The sequence below is a fragment of the Schistocerca serialis genome, chromosome 2, assembly GCF_023864345.2.
Source record: "Schistocerca serialis cubense isolate TAMUIC-IGC-003099 chromosome 2, iqSchSeri2.2, whole genome shotgun sequence".
Lineage (NCBI taxonomy): Eukaryota > Metazoa > Arthropoda > Insecta > Orthoptera > Acrididae > Schistocerca > Schistocerca serialis.
The window spans coordinates 551,494,149-551,517,849 of NC_064639.1; the positions used below are offsets into that span (position 1 = coordinate 551,494,149).

General features: G+C 42.1%; 2 protein-coding genes across 2 annotated transcripts in view; one reads left to right on the plus strand and one right to left on the minus strand.

The window, feature by feature from the left end:
* LOC126457549 (BTB/POZ domain-containing protein KCTD5) overlaps window positions 1-16,579 on the minus strand; it is a 57,843-nt gene extending 41,264 nt beyond the window's left edge. The window contains exons 1-3 of the mRNA XM_050093956.1: window positions 16,361-16,579; window positions 16,170-16,278; window positions 13,724-13,911 (exon numbers count right to left, since the gene is read on the minus strand). Coding sequence (XP_049949913.1) covers window positions 13,724-13,911; window positions 16,170-16,278; window positions 16,361-16,549 — 486 coding nt within the window. The 5' untranslated portion in view covers window positions 16,550-16,579. The remainder of the gene's footprint in view (window positions 1-13,723; window positions 13,912-16,169; window positions 16,279-16,360) is intronic.
* A 144-nt stretch (window positions 16,580-16,723) lies between these two features.
* LOC126457550 (glucose-induced degradation protein 4 homolog) overlaps window positions 16,724-23,701 on the plus strand; it is an 83,899-nt gene continuing 76,921 nt past the window's right edge. The window contains exon 1 of the mRNA XM_050093957.1: window positions 16,724-16,946. Coding sequence (XP_049949914.1) covers window positions 16,800-16,946 — 147 coding nt within the window. The 5' untranslated portion in view covers window positions 16,724-16,799. The remainder of the gene's footprint in view (window positions 16,947-23,701) is intronic.

Sequence of the window (23,701 nt, forward strand, 5' to 3'; positions counted from 1 at the left end):
GATAAGAATCGGGAGTGGGCCTCAGAGACCCCACTCATATAATGTGGCAAGGATATGTCGTCGCCAGGTCGTGTCATACGCTTTTCATAAATAAATAAAAAAAAAATAAAAAAATGGCACCCAGATGTTGTCTCTGGAAAAGGCTGTTAGGATGGCAGACTCTGGGGACACAAGACTATCAGTGGTAGAGCGACCCTGGGGGAAGCCACCCTGACATGGAGCCAGTAGGCTGCATGACTCCAGGACCCAACCCAACCGCCGACACTCCATACGTTCCAGCAGATTACAAAGAATGTTGGTGAGGCTGATGGGTCAATAGCTATCCTCATCAAGTGGGTTCTGACTAGGTTTGAGCACCAGAATGATGGTGCTCTCCCGCCATTGCGATGGAAAGATGTCATCACACCAGATCCGGTAGAAGATGATGATGATGAGATGTCTCTTGTAGTCAGATGAGATATGTTTAATCATCTGGTTGTGGATCCAATCTGGTCCAGGAGCTGTGTAGGGCAAAGTGCAGGAGCACTGAGGAGCTCCCACTCTGTAAACTGGGCGTTATAGGATTCACGGTGGCATGTAGTAAATGAGAGGACTTTCCCTTCCAGCCGCTGTTTGAGAGTGCAAAAGGCTGGGGGGTAATTCCCTGACGCAGAGGTTCGAGCAAAGTGTTCGACAATCGCATTTGCATCGGTAGATAACACGCCATTTATGTTGACACAGGGAACGCCTTTTGGGGTCTGGTATCCACTCGTTTGATCTTTGCCCAGACTTGGGAAGGTGACGTATGGCACCCAATAGTTGAGACTTATCTATCCCAACACTCCTTTGGATAAGCTGGCGAATACGGGCACAGAGCCACTTAAAGACTATGAGGTGCTCCAGGCAAGGGTGCCGCTGTAGAAATCTCCAATGCTCCTTAACTGCTTCAGTGACTTCAGCAATCACCAAGGGACTGACTTTCGTCAGGGGCACCCTAAAGAGTGATGGATCGTGTTTTCTGCCACAGAAACGATTGTTGTAGTCACCTGCTCAACCATCACAGCGATGTTCCCCTGTGGAGGAAATTCAATGGCGACAGCAGAGATGAAAGTTTCCCAGTCTGCCTTGTTTAAAGCCCATCTGAGCAGGCATCTATGTGCTTCATACCGGGGCAGTGATAGGAAGATGGGTTAAGTGGTCACTACCACGCAGGTCGTCATATGCTCTCCAGTGGATAGATGGGAGAAGTCCTGGGCTGCAAATTGATGAATCAATGGCCGAGTAACTACCTCAAGTCACACTGAAATGTGTGGCGGCCCCCGTACTTAAGAGGCAGAGGTCGAACTGAGACAGTGAAGTTTCAACATCTCTGCCTCAGCCAATAAGCACGGTGCAACCCCACAAGGGGATATGGGCATTTAAATCTCTGAAAAGTAGGAAAGGTTTAGGGAGTCGATCAATCAGTGCAGTTAATACATTCAGAGATACTACACCATCTGGAGGAAGATATACATTGCAGACAGTTATTTCCTGCGTCATCCTTATTCTGATAGCCACAGCTTCAAGGGGGGTTTGAAGGGGCACAGGGTCACTACAGACTGAGTTTAGGACATAAACGCAAACTCAACCTGACATTCTATTACAGTTGCTACGGTTCCTGTAGTATCCCTTACAGCCGCGGAGAGCAGGGGTCCGCATTGCCGAGAACCAGGTTTTCTGGAGTGCAATGCAGAAAGCAGGTGTGAAGCTTAACAGTTGCCACAGCTCGGCCACACAGTGGTAAAAACTGCCACAATTCCACTGGAGGATGATGTCATCGTGAGACTGGGAAGGCATGGAACATTCAATGAGGCAGTTTACGCCTCAGGGTCACCTGCTGCCACTGATTTGTTGTCTGAGCAGTGTATATGTACTGTGTCTGAGGGTCTGGTGAGATCTAGGTCCGCAGCGGACGCCATAATGTCCACTGCATCCTCAGCTGCAGAGCTTTTAGATAGTGGTCGTGTGGGTGCCACCGCCAATTTCCTTGGTCTTACGGGTTTGCTTTTTGGATTTCTCTCACTGCTCTTTGGGTTTCCCTGGCTGGGAGGACTTCACTGACTCAGTCTCCGGGACTGAGGGTGAGCATGAAGCCCTACGACCAGCTGCTTTTGGGCTCTTCAGCCACTGGTGGGTGTCGTCTTTCCCACTAGAAGAAACCAAGGAAGGGAGTGAGCCAACAGACCCCTTCCTAACGAGAGCAGCCAAAGAAGTTGTACCCTTCTCCGGCTTAGAAGTGGGGACGGACGTCCCCAATGATTGGAGAGAGAGAGGGGGGAGGGGGGGGGGGTTGCTTGCTCCTGAAGTAGGTGGTGCAGGAGCAATTGGGAAGTAAGTGCCCCCCACCATCAAGGGAGCAGGTGTAGTCTTCAGGCTCTGAGAGGTGACTGGGGTAGGCGGAGCTGATTGGGCTAGAACTGTTGTAGCGGTGGCATGAAACGATGTCATCCGCAAGCATTCAAATTTCCTCTTAGCCTCAGTGTAGGTGTCGGTCGAGGGTCTTGTACTCCATGATTTTCCTTTCTTTCTGGAGAATCCTGCAGTCTGGCGAGCAAGGCGAATGGTGCTCTCCAGTTGCAGGGTGTATACATGGACAAGAAAAAAAAAATTCCAGAATTTCCCGATTGAAAATACACTTTCTCCTGAGTGAAAAAACACTTTTTGCATGTTAAGTGACAGTATATTTTTCCTCAGCTCTATAAAACTTATCAGTCCTTTGAATGTTTATGGTTTTATACACCGACGTAGAATTTCCCAGCACTTTAAAAAATGAAACTCAGGGGGGGAAGAAAACAAGTTTTGGAAAGATCTTTGATGTGCAGCAACATGTACGCTGCATATTTCCATGTTACGAAGGTATAAACTCGAATTTCATGAAACATCGCATGTTACTTTACGAAGCATTGAAATTGAGATTGCGACACGCTTTTGTAAGCCAGTCACAGCCCATGTCACGTGATCTCGCCAGCTGATGACAGCATAGGACACATGATGTAGTCAGCCAATAGCAAGATTACTCTTAAGTAGCACAAACACACACATAAGAAAAGTTAATGATTTAAATTACAAGAAAAGCAAAGCTTTCAATATAATATTGGTCTCTAAGATTAATAAGCTGCAAGAGAAGCTAAGCTTCCACGTATAATGTTGATCTTTTTTGCATGTGTTAAACTTTAAGATACATCACACACATGTGCCAGTAACATTTTTAATAATAATGTAAATGTCTGATCTTCTGGGCTCGAAATTCATCTAGACGGTCGTCCTCAAAGAGATGATTTTTAAATGAGAGTCAAATGCTCTGTGATTTAAGAAATTCATTGTACATTCTCACACATAGTTTATATTGCGTAAAAGGAAATTTACTTTGAAAGTAACACTTTTCAAACCACCATTCGCAATATTTTCCCACGCCCTGTTGGAAATAGGTTCGTTTCAGCAGTTGCCAAAGAGCGCCAGGTAACATGTGTCACTGCGCTTGCGCAGCTACGATGAGGCAGGAAGCCCATATGTTCGTTCATGTAAAACATGAAAAGATCTTACATTATGTCATATAAGAAACAAGACATCAAAGGAAGTTAGCGTAAGGAGGGCCATGCATGAAGCGTTCAGTGAATATGAAAGTAAAATTCTATGTACCGACTGGACAGAAAATCCTAGGAAGGTGTGGTCTTACGTTAAATCAGTAAGTGGATCGGAACAGCATATCCAGACACTCTGGGATGATAATGGCATTGAAACAGAGGATGACACACGTAAAGCTGAAATACTAAATACCTTTTTCCAAAGCTGTTTCACAGAGGAAGACCGCACTGCAGTTCCTTCTCTAAATCCTCGCACAGACGAAAAAATGACTGACATCGAAATAAGTGTCCAAGGAATGGGAAAGTAACTGGAATCACGCAACAGAGGAAAGTTCACTGGACCTGACGGGATACCAATTCGATTCTACACAGAATACGCGAAAGAACTTGCCCCCCCTTCTAACAGCCATGTACCGCAAGTCTCTAGAGGAATGGAAGGTTCCAAATGATTGGATAAGAGCACAGGCAGTTCCAGTTTTCAAGAAGGGTCGTCGAGCAGATGCGCAAAACTATAGGCCTACATCTCTGACATTGATCTGTTGTAGAATTTTAGAACATGTTTTTTGCTCGCGTATCATGTTATTTCTGGAAACCCAGAATCTACTCTGTAGGAATCAACATGGATTCCGAAAACAGCGATCGTGTGAGACCCAACTCGCTTTATGAGGCCCAGAAAATATTAGATACAGGCTCCCAGGTAGATGCCATTTTCCTTGAATTCCGCAAGGCGTTCGATACAGTTCCGCACTGTCGCCTGATAAAGTAAGAGCCTACGGAATATCAGACCAGCTGTGTGGCTGGATTGAAGAGTTTTTAGCAAACAGAACACAGCATGTTGTTCTCAATGGAGAGACGACTACAGACGTTAAAGTAACCTCTGACATGCTACAGGGGAGTGTTATGGGACCATTGCTCGGAAGTTCCATGCAGCTTTTCACGGGTGATGCTGTAGTATACAGAGAAGTTGCAGCATTAGAAAATTGCAGCGAAATGCAGGAAGATCAGCAGCGGATAGGCACTTGGTGCAGGGAGTGGCAACTGACCCTTAACATAGACAAATGTAATGTATTGCAAATACATAGAAAGAAGGATCCTTTATTGTATGATTATATGATAGCAGAACAAACACTGGTAGCAGTTACTTCTGTGAAGTAACTGGGAGTATGCGTACGGAACGATTTGAAGTGGAATGATCATATAAAAATAATTGTTGGTAAGGCGGGTGCCAGGTCGAGATTCATTGGGAGTGTCCTTAGAAAATGTAGTCCATCAACAAAGGAGGTGGCTTACAAAACACTCGTTCGACCTATACTTGAGTATTGCTCATCAGTGTGGGATCCGTACCAGGTCAGGTTGACGGAGGAGATAGAGAAGGTCCAAAGAAGAGTGGTGCATTTCGTGACAGGGTTATTTGGTACGCATGATAGCGTTAGGATGTTTAGCAAACTCAAGTGGCAGACTCTGCAAGAGAGGCGGTCTGCATCGCGGTGTAGCTTGCTGTCCAGGTTTTGAGAGGGTGCATTTCGGATGAGGTATCGAATATATTGCTTCCCCCTACTTATACCTCCCAAGGAGATCACGAATGTAAAATTAGAGAGATTCGAGCGTGCTCTGAGGCTTTCCGGCAGTCGTTCTTCCCGCAAACCATACGTAACTGGAACAGGAAAGGGAGGTAATGACTGTGGCACGTAAAGTGCCCTCCGCCACACACCATTGGGCGGCTTGCAGAGTATAAATGTAGATGTAGGATACTTCAAGAGCATTGGAATTTCATTAACCATACTAAAATGCATAATCCAGCTTGAAGTCCACGTTTGTATGTCCAGATTCAGATGTAAATTTTCTTGGAGTACCAGTACTGTATTATCTCATGTTTGGTTCTTTATTATGGCATAATGCCATACAAGCTATAAGACAGAGAACTTGCACTTGAAATGCAGACAACAGTTGAAACTAGCCAACAGTCTGAAATTAAACACTTTGTTTCAAATAAATTGACTGCCTCAGCGGAAAAGATTAACAAAAGGCAAATCTCTTTAGCAAACTGACAAAAATAACTTTGATGTTCTGCAAGGCGATTAATGCTTTACTGTCAAAAAGGTGGAAATAAAATCTGGAACTAATAAGATATTTTAGCCTTCTGTAATTTTAATTCATTTGTTAGCTCTCAGCCACAAAAATCCGTTTTTTTTTTTTTTTAGGAAACAGCAAAATCACTAAACGTAAACACGTGTCATGTGGAGACTCCCCACCTCGCCACTACGATTCAGACTGCTCTGTGCATCAGCCCCGAATCTACGATACTTCCGAACCAGGGCAATACTAGATAGTGGCGCCCAGACACACTTCTGTAGCCAGAAGCGGGAGAAGGTACTACTCATATGCGACTCAATGGCGCATGCGCAAGAGCCCGCCTGCAACTGCTCAAACGAATCACAGTCATGTCACATTCATTGGAGGCAATTTGTTGTTAGGAAGTATTGTGTAGTCTTCCAGAAGTCTTTGACACACTTTGCTGTTGGCAGACACTTGTATGAGCACTGTGTTTTGTTGCTATATATGGCGCATTTCCTTTGGAACTGAAGTTTTCTTTTTTTTTTTCTCTCTCGCATTCATGTTTTGTTGCTGCAGTATTATTCTACAGAAGCGGGCTACAGTAATATCCTTTGTTAGAGTATTGGTTCTTACCAGTCAAAATCACAAAAATTTAACTGAAAGCTAAACAATGAAAAATTTCCGGAATTACAAAAAATCCCCAGGTTGTTCCTAGTTTTCTCCCGGAGAAAAAAATTCCCTGGTTTTTCCTGGATCTCCCAGTTGTCTCGGGTCATATACATCCTGCAGTTGACACAGATGGGAGGCGGGGCACATGGAGTATTGGGATGTGATGGGCGTCCACAACCTCAACATGTGACACTGGAGTACAGCGGGAAGAGATATCACTGAACTTCCAACATTTAAAGCATCGCATTGGGGGAGGGATAAAGGGTTTTACATCACAGTGGCAGACCATCACCTTGACCTTCTCAGGTAATCTATCACCCTCGAAGGCCAAGGCAAAGGCACCGGTGGCAACCTGATTATCCCTCTAACCCCGATTGACACGCCGAACGAAATGTACACCTCACCATTCTAAATTGGCGTGCAGCTCATCGTTGGACTGCTAAAGAAGGTCCCTGTGAAATATGATACCCTGGACCATATTTAAGCTCTTATGGGGTGTGATGGTTACAGAAACATCCCCAGCTTGTCACAAGCGAGTAATGCCCGTGACTGGCCCAGAGGATGCTGTTTTGATGAAGACTTACCCAGATCTCATTTTGGACAAGCCCTCCACCTCCCCAAACTTGTCCTCTAAATGCTCAACAAAAAACTGAGGCATCATCATCTTGAAAGATTCCCCATCAGCTCTTGAACATACAAGATACCGGGGCGAATAAGAGCTGCTGCCATCCTTAGCCTGACGTTCCTCCCGTGGAGTGGCCAGGGAGGGAAATGATTTGGGGTCATACTTCTGTGCATTGAATTGAGACTGTGAATGCTTAAGAGACTGCTTGTGCTTGACCACCAACAAGAGATGTACTACGCTTCATTGCGTGTCATCCACCCTGATGCCACCCACTCTGGCCAGGGGCCCTCCCCATGGGCGCCACCCAGCTGCAGCAAAGGCCACCTAGCACGATGTCATTGCCGGGAGTCCCGATGCTCCAGGGGGATGGGCACCTACCCGTTGGCGTATGTGGGGAGTTAACAGCGCAGGCATCAGCAGAGCGATCCCTGTGTGGCCAGGGGGCTACAACCAACAGGGTACTGGCAGCCCCACCACAACAAACAGGCTACTGTGCTGGATATCAGGTGCAACCAAGCAAACAAGTCCATTACCATTGTCAGCGTAGAAAACGATACTGCGCAGTTGATGGAAAAATATGCACCCAGGAGGGTGACCTCACCCAACAGTTGGAGAATGAGCAGAAGTGCAGATCCACGTCGACGAAGGATACAATAGATCTCAGCACATGATGGACACGATGCACCATGTAAGGTGCCCTTCCTAATTGGCTCGCTCTTTGGGAAAATTTTGAAAAATGGAGGTCAAACCCTACAGGGGCCATCACATTGCTGTTCACAGTTATCTGCAAGCCTTCCCATCAATGACTCAATAGCCTTTGGTCACTTGGCAGTATCCTACAAATGACAACTATGATTTCTGATCCCACTTCTTATGATACAGCTTCAGAATATGAACCATTACACTGTGACTGATAATTCTCAAGTTTGATAGAGAAGGCTTTCTCCCACATCAAAATTCATATTGCATTTTATCACCAAATGTGATGGATAGAGAATGATTGGATAGGTATGCAATTGTAGACACAGCTTCAGTCCAGTAATCCTTTGGTAAGATGGCATCCTAAACCATGGTATGGGCATTTTCAAGCAATGTTCGATTAGCTCTCTCGCAACACCATATTGCTGTGGACTGCATTGTGCTACAAGGTGGTGGATGATACCTTCAGAATTCAGAAATCTTTATTTCATCATCAGAATATTCCTTTCCATCGTCAGAGACCATAACTTGATACTTCTGCCTGTCTGTTTTCCACCATAACTTTGAAATTTTAAGTATCTGAGTGATGTTAGACATTTTCTTAAGGAAAATAAACTTGTCTCTCGAGAAATCATCAATAAATGTGAGAAAATAAAAATTTCCATCACCAGATGTCTCCACTGGCTCTCTGACCACAAATCTTCATTTACTCCCAATAAAACCTTTGCCAACTTCAGTATTCTTATGCTATTCACATGTTCAAGCCTACGATGTCATAGGAATCCACTACTTTTAGTGTAGTAGCGTTGTTTCAGTTCACTTGTATTCAAACAAGAGATGCAATTCTTGGGGATGTTCTGACAACTAGTTCCCCTTTTGCATCGTAAATGAATCCACCTTTCTTGTTAAACATCACTTTATGCCATGTGATTCTTCAGCTTCTCCCAGCATATTTCATATCAAAATAGCTCACAGGTGAACTGCCATATATCAGTGTCCACCAGGCACAACGTTTCAGCAGGAGACAACATTGCCATCATCAGGTGTGCTCATGAACTGACTGATGGGGACCAGCATCACACTTTTATCTCATCCCCCTCTCCCTCTGATCAACTGTACCATCGGCAGTCAATGCACAGTACCCCTACTCCCACTCCTCCCGCTGACAGTCTTCCGGCCTAGGTTCGTGCCCAAGTGCACCTGCTCGCCGCACCGCTGCTGTTCCTCCACCTGTTCCCACAGTCAGTTCGACATCTGGAATCTCATTCTTCTTCTTGACCACTCTAAGAGTAGAGTCCCATGCATTACCAAGGATGTATCCGACATCACGATTAACAGTGGTTCCATTACTCAAATCTCAACAGACTCGCTAATGACACAGTCCCAGAAATTGGACGTCTATGTCTGAACCTTGGTGTGGTCATAATCCATTCCATAAAATTCCATCAGACAATGTTTCGTGAATGTCAACTTGTTAGGCATGCCAAACTCAGAAGAACGCAAAATCCCCAAGATTGGCTAAGTTTCACGGAAGCTCGAAATTTAGTGTGCACGTCAATGCGAGATGCTTTTAATAGTTTACACAATGAAATATTGTCTCAAAATATGGTAGAAAACCCAAGGAGATTCTGGTCATATGTAAAGTACACCAGTGGCAAAAAACAGTCAATACCACCACTACGCAATAGCGATAGAAATGTTACCAATGATAGTGTCTTTAAAGCGGAGTTACTAAATACAGTTTTCCATAATTCCTTCACGAAAGAAGATGAAGTAAATATCCCAGAATTTGAAACCAGAACAGCTGTTAGCATGGATGACATAAAAGTAGATATGTTAGGTGCCGCGAAACAACTCAAATCACTTAGGAAAGGCAAGTCTTCCGGTCCAGACGGTATACCAATCAGGTTCCTCTCAGAGTATGCAGACACAATAGCGCCTTTCTTAGCAATCATATACAATCACTCACTTGACCAAAGGCCTGTTCCTAAAGACTGGAAAGTAGCACAGGTCACACCAATATTCAAGAAAGGAAATAGGTGTAACCCATTGAATTACAGACCCATATCACTGACCACAATTTGCAGTAGGATTTTGGAGTATATACTGTACTCGAACATTAGGAATCACCTTGAAGAAAATGTCTTACTGATACATAACCAACATGGATTCAGAAAATATTGTTCATGTCGGCTAGCTCTTTGTCCCCATGAAGTAATGAGTGCTGTCCACAAGAGCTCTCAGATTGATTCCGTATTCCTAGATTTCCAGAAGGCTTTTGGTACCGTTCCTCATAAGCGACTAACAATGAAATTGTTGGATTCAAATTAATGATATCAATATAATAGAGGGAAACATTCCACGTGGGAAAAATTTTATATATATAAAAAAAGATGAGGTGACTTACCGAACGAAAGCGCTGGCAGGTCGATAGACACACAAACAAACACAAACATACACACAAAATTCAAGCTTTCGCAACAAACTGTTGCCTCATCAGGAAAGAGGGAAGGAGAGGGGAAGACGAAAGGAAGTGGGTTTTAAGGGAGAGGGTAAGGAGTCATTCCAATCCCGGGAGCGGAAAGACTTACCTTAGGGGGAAAAAAGGACAGGTATACACTCGCACACACGCACATATCCATCCACACATACAGACACAAGCAGACATATTTAAATATGACATATTTTTCCCCCTAAGGTAAGTCTTTCCGCTCCCGGGATTGGAATGACTCCTTACCCTCTCCCTTAAAACCCACTTCCTTTCGTCTTCCCCTCTCCTTCCCTCTTTCCTGATGAGGCAACAGTTTGTTGCGAAAGCTTGAATTTTGTGTGTATGTTTGTGTTTGTTTGTGTGTCTATCGACCTGCCAGCGCTTTCGTTCGGTAAGTCACCTCATCTTTTTTATATATATATAACAATGAAATTGCGTGCATATGGAGTATCGTCTCAGTTGTGTGGCTGCATTCGTGATTTCCTCTCAGAGAGGCCACAGTTTGTAGTGATAGATGGCAAATCATCGAGTAGAACAGAAGTGATATCTGGCATTCCACAAGGTAGTGTCATAGGCCCTTTGCTGTTCCTGATTTATATAAATGATCTAGGTGATAATCTGGGCAGACCCCTTAGACTGTTTGAAGATGACGCTGTAATTTACCGTCTAGTAAAATCTTCAGACAATCAATTCCAATTACAAAATGATCTAGAGAGAATTTCTGTATGGTGTGAAAAGTGGCAATTAGCACTAAACAAAGAAAAGTGCGAGGTCATCCACGTGGTTACTACAAGAAATCCGATAAATTTTGGGTATACGATAAATCGCACAAATCTAAGGGCTGTCAATTTGACTAAATACCTAGGAATTAAAATTAAGAGCAACTTAAATTGGAAAGACCACATAGATACTATTGTGAGGAAGGCAAAACAAAGACTGCGCTTTGTTGGCAGAACACTTAGAAGATGCGACAAACCCACTAAAGAGACAGACTACATCACACTTGTCCATCCTCTGCTGGAATATTGCTGCACAGTATGGGAATCCTTACCAGGTAGGATTGACGAAGGACATCGAAAAATTGCAAAGAAGGGCAGCTCATTTCGTGTTATCACGCAATAGGGGTGAGAGAGTCACTGATATGATACGCGAGTTGGGGGAGGCAGTCACTGAAACAGAGGCAGTTTTCTTTGTGGCAAGCTCTATTTACAAAATTTCAGTCACCAACTTCCTGATCCGAATGCGTAAATATTTTGTTGACACCCACCTACATAGGGATAAATGATCATCATAATAAAATAAGAGAAATCAGAGCTCGAACGGAAAGATTTAGGTTCCTTTTTCCCATGTGTCATTCAAGAGTAGAATGGTAGAGAAGTAGTATGAAAATGGTTCGATGAACCCTCTGCCAGGCACTTAAGTGTGAATTGCAGAGTAACCATGTACAGGTAGAGGTAAAGGTAGAGGCTGCTGCAATCTGGTGCGCCGTTGGTGTTCCTGGCAATGACCTTCAACAGTATGCACAGGGTATCCGGTAGACCCCAGATTTTCATAGTCTAAGGTCATGTTCCACACTACCTTGGACTACGGAAATCCGAGGTCTATCAGATATGCTGCCAATGTGGTAAGACATACACAGGTCATACGTTGTGTACTGTCAAAGATCATTACCAGGAGCATCAATGGCACATCAGATTGCAGCAGCCTAACAAGTTGGCAGTCACAGAATAATAACTGACAAAATCACACGGAATGGATTACGACCACACCAAGGTTCTGACACAGGTGACCAATTTCTGGGATGCGTCAAAGGGATCTATGGAGATTCGAGTAAGGGAAGCACTGATAAATTTTGGTAGTGGATACGTCCTTAGTAAAGCAAGGGACACCGCTATCAGAACACATGACCAATAGAGTGGCCAATGAGAGGGAAAAGGGGGTGGAGTTAAAAGCGAAGCACCAAGTCATTTCATCATCGCACCTGGTGATGGCAACGTGACTGTTTGCCAAATATTGTGCCCGCTGGATACTGACAGCCAACAGTTCACCCATGAACTAATTCATCACTTTATGCCCTTTACTTACAATTTTACTAACTGAGAACAAATTGGGATGTGAACGATGTCAAGGCTATCACCTCCCATGCTGTTCACTAAGTTATTGGATGTCTTGGCATTATCAACCCATCATCATTAGTGATGTGAGTTGAGGCACAAGAATCTAAATGCCACATCTCCTTTTAGTAAGACTGACAAACTGCTGCAAGAAAGGTTTTCTTGTGTTCTGGCAGCTTTCTGGATACATCTCCATTATCGTTATTTCTTGATGAGGTTCCTTCTCTTTCGCAGTTGCTAGAACATTATTTAGCAATATGACTGGGATTGTTGCACTTCTAGCATTCAATTATGTGTTTTTTGTGACTTTATTTAGATATAATACTGATTCTTCATTTCCATTTGCATCTTCAGATTTGACATCTTCGAATAGTTTTACTTTAACACAATCTCCAGTGATACATGTGCCACAGTTTTAAAGTGCCATAAACATTGGTTGACAATGATCAGGCAATGCAGAAAGAAATAAAGTTCCCCTGCACTCTTCACTGACAAGGAACTTCATTTCATTTAACTTAAATTCGGTCATTACGATTTGATCACAACAGCTGTTTACTGACTTTCATTTATCTTATGGGTTGTGATTAATGTTCTAAACAAGCTAACTCCTATGTGAGGGTCCAGAGTCTTCAAATGCTTTTTTAGGGCTGTCCAAACTTCGGCTGCCGTATTTGTATCCCTTATATGGAAATAATTTATCTCGTACATAAAGAGTACAATCTGGGAATGTGCTTTTCTGTATCTTTTCTTCCAAGAAACATCCAATATCACTGGATGTGATTAACAGTTTTCTCCATCATCCCACAGTTTTTCATGGAAAATTTACGCATCAAATAATTTTCTTGTCCGATCAAATTTTCAACTACTGGGAGTCCAGCTGAGGCTGTACCATTCACTTTTAGGCTCGAACATATAAAATAAATAGCAGTCTGCACACTAGTATGATCAACTGACAAAAATAAAAAACTGGTCAGTGCACACATAACTTATGAACACGCTCCGCATTTCTAAGCACAATTTCTATTATTGACATTTACAAAATATTGCTTTCACAACTGGTCCTTGGCCCGCAGCCTTTTGTTGAGTATTTTAAATATAATTATGGTGAACACTTTGTAAAAAAATGTTTTATTTAACAAAAATCAGTATGTGAACTAATATGAAGATGCACACACAAGCACATAACAACCACAAAGTAACATTAACAACAAGGAGTGAGGAGTAAGCTGTCAATATCAATTTACATGACCTAACAGTTACCAACTACAGAAAGTGACTGAACATAAAAAACAGAAAAGATAGTTTCAGTTAGCTGACAGATAAACCAAACAAAAGGTGAAGACGGTTGGTTGGTTTGTGGGGGTTAAAGGGACCAGACTGCTACGTTCATCGGTCCCTAAAAGGTGAAGGCTCTTAATAAATGTATTAGGGCAAAAACATATAAAATAACATAAATATACAATTTTACCTGCTCAAATTTCCATCCATCCGACATCGTCGATACCATCTGTGTGAGTTCATCCTCATGACACTGAAGAACTCTGTACACATGTTTCTTAGAATCTCGAAGCGGTCTACTATCTCTATGACAAATCCGGTCCTTAATTAGTCCAATGAGATCTGTTATGTTATAAAACTCTGCCTCTTCAAGAACACCTGAAAACCAGTTGATATGAAATACAAGAATCACAGAACAAATCAAATAGAAGGTTGCCATCACAATGCTGATGAGAAATGCAACACTTAAGTATTCCCCCATTACGGCAATTGTCACAGATGCCCAAACTCTTAATACCTTTAATGTACACCTTGTAAGAGGACAAATTTTAACTAGGCCTAAGTACTAATAAAAGACATTTGCTGAAGCACAGAACAATGGGCAACATAACCAAATTTTAGCCACAGAAAAAACAAACTATCCCACATGAAGCTAAATTGTAATGGAATCTTCCCCAAACACTTAATAATAAAGAATCCCTGGACAAACTAGTTCTTTAAACCACACTTTCCGAGTTACCAAGTGTATCACTCCACTCTATACCATTATTCACAAATTAACATCTGTTATCAAGCATTTCCACCTGTGTTGTGCTGCATCCACAAAGTGTGTATTTACCATCTCCCTGTTGACTTAGGCATGGAATAAATGTTTATTTGACTTTGAAAACTTGTTTTTCAAGCTCTGGCAAAGTTTTCATATATGACATCACTTGCCTCAAATATCCAACATAACATGAACAGCAGTTTCTCCTCTTTCTTGCAGAAAGTAGACTCCCATGTGCAACAAATTAAGCTCTTTCTGTTTTAACTCTTCAGATGTTTCCTTTGAATTACTCCTGTGCTCCAGCATATAAACACTATGTTTGTTTTAACACAGTGTGTTAGCATACTAAACATTGTATCAAGCACTAGACGCACCTCATCATTTAACTGAAAACTTTATATAACATCTCAATCCGCTTGCACATAAGTTCCTTACTCATATGGTAATCAATAGAGCAGACTTTAATCATCCAACGATGAAATGGGATAATTGTACTTTTGTTATTGGTGGGCATGACAAGACATACTGTGAAACCTTACTCAATGCCTTCTCTAAAAACTACCTAGAACAGATAGTTCAGAACCTCACTCATTGTGAAAATATGTGACATATAATGGCAACAAACAGACACGGCGTCTCTGAGGAAGATCACATCAAAACTGCTTATCAGTGACCATGAAGCAGTATTAGCAGCTCAGTGAACAGCAAAATGCAAAGTGCAACTAAATCAAGCAGAAAGATTTATATGTTCAACAAACTAGACACAGAAGCAGTAGTATCATCACTCACTGAGGAACTTTTAACTCAAGATAGGAGCAAGTAGAGGAATTAGAGCTCAAGTTTAAAAGAACAGTTGACCATGCACTGACAATGTATGTACCGCGTAGAACAGTTCATGATGGGGAGAGATCCTCTATGGTATACAGACACTATAAAGATACTTATGTTCCTTTACAAAGGAAAACTCAGGAAAATTGCCCCAATTTAATTCTCATACCACTGAAAACATGAGTGAAGTAAGTGTTAGTGTCAGTGGCGTTGAGAAACAACATGAATCGTTGAAACTGAACAAACCCCATGACCCGATGGAATTGTTATCACACTTTATACCCAATTTGCAGTTTAGTTCGTCCCTCTGTTAATTATATCACAGATCCTTCAAACAAGTAGCAGGAGTACTTTTCAAGATGCAGTATTTCTCAATTTCCAAAATGCATTCAACTCAATACCACATCCACACTTATTATCAAACACAAAATCATCAGATGAAATATGTGACCGGATTGAAGATTTCTTGGTAGGGAGGATGCAACATCTTATCTTGGATGGAGAGTAACTGACAGGAGTAGAAGTAGCATTGGGAATATCCCTGGGAAACGTCTTAGTTCCTTGGCTGTTTATGTTGTATATTAATTATCTTATGGGCAACGTTAATAGTAAATAGTAGTCATCAGCGCCCATAAAAATCCTCAATCTTTACTCAGTCCAATCTCGCCAATTACATGAATGGTGACGAAATGATGAGGGCAACACAAACACCCAGTTGCCAGGTGGAGAAAATCCCCAACCCAGCTGGGAATCAAACCCAGGACCCCGTGATCCAGAGGCAGCAATACTAACCACTAGACCACGAGCCGAAGACTCTAAAAAGGAAATTGCTTATAAATCACTCATGAGAACCAGCCTAGTGCGGAAAAACAGTACAATGAAAAATCAACTACATACAGAAGATACAAACCAAATGCCTTTCACAATCTGACAGCAACATTATCATGAAGTAGAAATATTCTCAGTACTACGTGATTCTGTCCTCCTCAAACGTGTACTAAAAAAAAAATCTACGGAACAGTACTACATTTTGCACACTAACCTTCTTCAGCAAGGTCCTTATTGATGACTAGTTTTCCATGCCTTAAGTAATTAAGTATGGGACTGAAATACATCGGGTCTCTGTCAATTAAGTACGCTCCTGTTGCGTCCTGCAAACACATAGATTATTATTTCTAACTTCATAAATGAAACTATACATGATACATATCAATGAAAACACACGACACTCACTCTATCTGATATGAGGTCTGAGTCTTCCTGACACAGCCGAAACAGAAAGGAATTAGGATCACGTGACAAAGTTGTCTTGGTAGTCAGGAAATATGTTCCGCCGACATTTAATCTCACCCACTGTTTATTTCCTACATTTGTTGAATTATTCTCTTCCTCATGTGTGTGTGTAACACACATGTCCGCCATGTTGCCTCCCCAGAATGCCCAATGTTTGACATAAATAAAAAATTAGATTTTCATGAAAGCAATGTCACAGGGATATCTTGATCATTTCTTTCTGTTTTTGTAAATGACTATCGAATTTTTTGTTATTCGTCTTTTCATTTCACTTCCCAGTTCAATTTCGCTTTTGGAATTTACGCTATGAGCGCCATCTTTCAACAGTTCGGCAGTCACTTTTCTGGCGGAATTGCGCAGATAATAGTTTTCGAGAAAAATGCCTGTGAAAGTTGATATCGTGCCTCCACCCCCAGCAAATTCGAAACAGCCAGGCGTTACGAGATCTCTACTATATAATGGATCTAAATTTCAAGGGCATCAGAAGTCAAAAGGCAATAGCTATGAAGTGGAAGTAGTTTTGCAGGTTAGTTTCTCCATAGTTGCCCGTTAGTATCCTGAGATTCTTTCAGCAGTGTTCGCTATTTTATGTTTCAGTTAACGTGTTTGTTAAGTCTTGTGAAAGCCGTACATTTCGCTACAGCTGTACTCGCTTATCTTCTGTCATGTGATGTTAGTAAACAAAGTGTACTATACTTCTACTGTTTACCACGTAGTTCGGATAATCTCTTCTAGCGAGACCATTCTTATCACAAATAACCGAATTTAATAATGTGAACACACAGTGCCTTCAGTATATGGTTCACTTTAGCCAACCCTGTAGTGTCCTCCAAATCGGGATTCATATCAGTTCCATTATGAATGTTAATTTTCCTGTTATGGTGTTTCTGCTGTGATACATACATTCTGCTCACAGTGATACTCAATTTCATCCCGTATATGCACTTTGCCAGGAACATTTAGTAGCAGTTCTTGGTTAAAAATGTATATTTTTGGGAACAGATGTTTGCAGTGTACATTGTCATTGTGTAGCATTCAAAATTCCAGTGATTTAAACTATGTTTAACTGCAGTAGAGTGGAATGTTCCTGAGGTTGAAAGATGTTTTGAGGACTATTGCAAAAGAGAGCAGAAAGTAATTTGAATGCCCTTTTTTGGTATCACTAAAATGCAAAAGCGGTGTAAGTGACCTACTCATTGATTATACTGTGAGGTCAGCTTTGTGTTTGACAGGTGATTAAATGGAGTTGATGCACGCTGTAACCATTTAGTTAGTATCTGGTGCTACTAGGTGTTTGTTGCTTCTGAAAATGATGCACCTGTGACAATGACAAGGGATAATACTGACAGATGTCAGTTTTGCACAGTTATTACTCTATGTTACTTTATTCATTGAGATAAGATCTTGGCAATTTAGTGGTACTTGTTTGGTAGGCCTTTATAAATAATTGTACCTTTGGTTTTAGTGGAATTTGTATATAGTAGGATCATAGCAGACTCTTTTTAATTTTTGTTTGTAAACAGGAAGCCATTAACTTAATTGCGAGTAATTATTATTCATGTTGTTTTAGTTCTTCCCCCCCCCCCCCCTCCCCGCGGTCCTCGAACATTCCAGATATCAAATTTCATTTGATTAATCTGATTCTTTATTTGATAATACAAAGACTTGTTGACTTCATTCTCTTTAGGGCATTTACTTCTTCTGAGATTATTAAGTTGTAGGATTTAAATTAGTGATTTATTGAAGCTGGATGTTTTTCTGGCAGCATTTTTCCATTGTTAGTCTTGGCATCATCTTTGAGATTTTGACAAAATCCTATAATAGTTTGATTCTTTTCATCCACCAACACTGGAGTTCTCAAGACACCATAATAAACATTCTGACTGATCCTGCCCAGCTTTCCTAAACTATTTTTAGTGTGCTGTAGCTCTTCGTAGAATCACTTAGGGGTGTGCCCGTTTGGTTTATCAATCTTTGCATTTTGCTAAAATTTCAAACTTTTTTGCTAGCCAAACTTGTTGATACTAGATTTCTGTCCCATACTGAGCTGCAGCATAGCTCGAGGTCCTGATTAGGTTGAAAGGTTACCTTTTGGTTGTGACTTGAAGAACCAGTATTGCTTACTTCAGTTTATCAACTATTTTTATCAAATCAATTTTATCTGATAATTAATGTCTCTGCTGGTGTCACTTAAATTTTTCATTCATGTTTGAAATTGATTTGATGGTTTTATTCTCTTGTCTTGGAGTCTTTTCATTATAATTCCGAGAAAATTGCAGTTTATGGTCTGATTGAAATCATTTGTTATTGACCCTGCAACATAGTTCCTTCAGCTGTAGTTCTCAGCTTCATACACTGAATGCCTACCCTTAAAGCATAATTTTACTTGCAGTCTTTGAGTACTTTGATGCAAATGTGTAATGTTATCGGGCACTGTGAAGCACACCATTTAAATGTTCATGGCCTATATAATAAAACCACAGTTATCCATTGTTTGCAGCTTGCATGCAATTAATCCTAGTTGGAATCTTAGGGTAAATGATAACTGAGTGGTTACTGCCAGTTCAGGTAAATCATCACATAAGCATATAATCACACAATAGTCAGGTTGTGAGCATAACTCTCTTAATTCATTAAATCCACTTTGAATAAGGCAAAAACTGACAGCTTTAACATATCGGAGTAATTTCTGTTCCTTCCAGATACTTTGGTGAGACATCACTGGACAGTGTGTCACATTTTTAATTTGTGCATTGCCTCCTTATTTCTCAATAAATGTTTATACCAAACAGTTCAACTCCTAGCCTCTTCCTGTTTTCTGAAAATTGAGCCAAGTCAGTAAGTACAAATCTCGCTGATAGTTCTCAGGCTGCCAGCCAAATTATTACCACAGAAGTCATTCATTTTGCTAGAGTCGCTCGACTAAAACCAAAGCATTTTAATGACATTTCATCTTGATGGAATAGCAAACTAAAATAATTGTTTTGTAAAAATCCTGTGTGGCAACTGCTGTCATTAGTAATCAATTATTGGAACCTTGTGTATCAGTTGGCATAAATGAGCACCTTAATTAAAATGATTATAATGTAGGCTTTAATAATATTAATTTGTCTTCCAAATACTGTGGGGTGGAATTCTTTATATTTTTAACATGGTTGTATTGGGAAATTGATATGTGTGACTGTGCTTCGACATAAGATTACTACTTAATCAAGAAAGGAAATGGCGGAGAGTATTAGTTGATTATGGTGTGTAATGGGTAATGATCTTTGTCCAGGGCCCTGGAAATGCTCCATATGACGATGACCAACAAATCTACTTAATCCCATAGGCCTCTTGATTAATTTACCAAAGTTTTGTAGAGGTTCTTTATCGGATTTTAGCTACATAATGATTTGTTTTACAATGACACTTCACGCACGAGGATAAAACTAAACTGTCAAAAATAGCCCACACAAATAAGAGTTGATTCAGTGTGTTTCTCAAATGATGCTCGTGCTGTGGCCATACTCATTACAATACATTCCCCTGTGTAAACAACTACAGCACATAAAATTGTTGATGCATTTAGATCCACTTCTTGGCACTTATCTCGGGATCTCTGACAGTTGTTTAATGGTTTTCTGACTTTGCCTGCACAAGTGTCAAAGATTCACTCTTCTTTGCTGTAAATCGACTTGATTCTAAAATCTTAAGTCTTTCACAAAATTTCGGCCGGCGAGTACAACCGGCAGAAAAAGGAAGTTGAAGAGTGGCAATTTGGCAACACTGTCACCACATGTATGGTTATTACCTCCGTTTGCACACAGTAGTTGTCCTGTACAGTTGGTGCACTGGTTAGAGTTTTGGGTTAGCATGCAGAAGGTTGAGGGTTCAATCCTGCGTGGTGGTGCTGCTTCTAAATTTACAACACTTCATAATGCTGAACGTAACAAACAAGTTGTTAGACAAATAAGAAATAGACAGTTGAAACAAATGACCTGTCATAGGACAGAATAACTATAGAAACAATACCAATTTCGAGATGCTAAAGATGATAGCAAAGGTCAATCACACACATCTACTTGTCATTTATACCACATGTAATATGAGGATTCAGCTGCCGCACATTGTCAACCAGTGACAATAATAATGTTCATATTAATGACAACATGATCTTCACAACAGTATACGTTGTCTTCAGAAAAACAGATGCTCAAAGTGACTTCCCTGCACGTCCAAACATTGTGCAACCCACCAGATCACACACCTCTGGACCCTTCGCAGAAAAGCTGTATCCACAGTAACAAGAGCAGCAGGAATACACACTACCAATTCTTCCCCATTCGTTGGCGGAGTAGAGTATACGAACTCCTTCAGGTGTCCCCAGCCCCACAGGAAGAAATCCAGAATCCAGGGGATTTAGGTCAGTTCAACGCAGTGGCCATACGTCTAAGCCTCCATGTGTGAGCTATTTCCCTGGAAATCTTCTGTCCAAATACAGTGTGTGGAGGTTCACCATTATGTAGGAACCATATCCTCTGCCAAACATGTAGTGGAATATCTTCTAACGCGTCAGGCAGATACTAGGAGAGGAACGCATGATACCTTCATGCAGTCAACCAGTCAGGCAACATGTAGGGACCTAAACGCCTTTCGCCCAATATTCCGGCGCAGACGATGATACCAAAGTGAACTTGATATCTATGGTTGTGGGTGGCGTATGGGTTAACCTCACACCAATGGTGAGCATTGTGCAATATTGAAGACTCCCACACAAGTGAATGCTGCTTCATCCGACTATATTTCGGTGTTCGCGAAGTCATCATTGGCTTCCTGCCGTTGTTGGAAGCATTTACAGAATTGCATCTGCTGATGGCGATCAGCAGGATGCAGTTGTTGCGTGAAAGTATAATGGTAGGGGTGCAGCACGTTACCGACTGTTTGTTGCGAGACACACAGCTGGATGTTCTTGGTGTATGACCTCCAGAATAGCTTCCTCAGTTAGCTGGAGTATGGCAAGTCCATGGATGACCTCTGTCACATGATGATGGAAGGAGGGAGCCTCACTCCCAAAGGCGCAGCTCAAGGTGATTAAACACATTTTTATGTGGATGGCATTGATGAAGGTATCTGGCACCAAATTCACAAGTGGCAACACGAGCCCGGTTATAAGATGCACCAAGAACCAGAAGCATATACACACATTCGTTTGTGTGTGTGCCAAACTTCTGCCACACTAGTATAGAGGTTTACAATGAGAAAATTCGATATGTGTATTCCTGTGCATTGGAGTCTGTCACGGGCACGTTATTCCGCTCGCAACTAGTATTGGCTGGTGGAGAGCGCATACAGTATAAACATACCGTCAGTCTTGCACGCTGTTCCACTGTAGGTACATTACTCCTCTGACAGATATTGTTCTGCATGATTCGTCCTGACACCGCTAATTGTGAAATGTTCGGTTTAGAATTGCACTGTTTCACTAACAGTAATAGACATGATGTTTCCACCATCTCATCGTTGGAATAATAATACATGTACTGAGACGAACTAAACAGCATGCGGTTACCGGACTCAAGGTTGAAAGGCATAATTAGTGGGACCATGGTGATAACACAAATAGTAACTGAGTTTGGACATTATTCGCAAAGCACGTTGCTAGTCCTACTGGTAACATATGTCCCTAATGAAATCTAATAGACCTGAATGAGGCAAGGTTAATGGTTGGTACTAATCTGTGGGACCTTGGAGGAGGGAACGAAGAAAATAGATTTCTCAGCTAGTAGATGAAGTGGTGCGAATAAATTCACACCCACGACGTGGAAACGGCTTCCTTCAAAGCTGACCAATCTTCCGTTCCTACGATTGTAGTATGCAAGTGCAAATGTTTTCTAGACAACCAGCTGCAATCACTGTTGATGATTAACAGGCCAGATACTGTACTACCTGTACTAAATTTACCAAATAAAAAAACATATGCCTCAACCCAAGATCACTCCCTCCGGGTCTGGAAGTTAGATTAGGCCCGAGGTATTGCTGCCTTTCGTACGAGGCGACTAAACGTAGTTTCACACGTTTTGGCCTTTGTGATGGTCCCCTGTAGGGTTTGAACTCCATTCTTCAAAATTTTCCCGAAGAGCGAGCCAACTGGGGAACGGCACCTTACAAGGTGTGTCGTGTCCATTGTGCATTGAGATCTGTAGCCCACTTTCTCGTCGTTGCATTGCAGTCCTCTCCATTCTCCATCTCTTGGGCGAGGACATCTTCCTGGGTGCGTTTTCAACCATGCACTATGCAGTGCCGATTTCTGCGTCAACGATGACCATGGACTTCTTTGCACCTGATATCTAGCATGGTAGCCAGTCCGTTGTGGTGGGGCCGCCCTGTACCCTATGGGTTGTAGCACCATGTCCACAGGGGTCACTCTGCTGATGCCTGTGCTGTTAACTCTCCACATATGCCAAGGAGTAGATGTCCATCCCCCAGGGGAATCGGGACTCCCGGCAATGGCCATCCTGCCAGGTGGCCTTTTGGCCTTTGCTGCTGCGGCTGGGTGGCACCCATGAGGGGGAGTGAAGCATAGTCCATCATCTGCTGGTGGTGAAACACCAGCAGTCTCTAAGCGATCACGAGCTCAATTCAATGCACAGAAGTACGACCCCAAATTGTTCCCCTCCACTGCCACACCATGGGAGGAACGTCAGGATAAGGATGGCGGCGGATCTTATTCACCCCGGTACCTTGTATGTTCGAGAGCTGATGGGTCATCTTTCATGACGAAGCCTCAGTTTTTTGTTGAGCATTTAGAGGACAAGTTTGGGGAGGTGGAGGACTTGTCCAAAATGAGATCTGGGTCAGTCTAGATCAAAACAGCATCCTCTGCCCAGTCACGGGAGTTACTCGCTTGTGACAAGCTGGGGATGTTTCTGTAACCTTCATGCCCCATAAGAGCTTAAATATGGTCCAGGGTATCATTTTAGAGAGACCTTCTTTTGCAGCCCGACGATGAGCTCCACGCCAATTTAGGCGGGCAAGTGTACATTTCGTCCGCCGTGTCCATCGGGGTCTGAGGGATAATCAGGTTGCCACCGGAGCCTTCATCTTGGCCTTTGAGGGTGATACATTGCCCAAGAAGGTGAAGGGAATGGTCTACTGGTGTGGTGTAAAGCCCTATAGCCCTCCCCTGATGCAGTGCTTTAAGTTCTGGAAGTTCGGTCATAAGTCTTCCCGCTGTATTTCCAGCGTCACATGCCGATATTGTGGACGCTCATCACATCCCAATACTTCGTGTGGCCTACC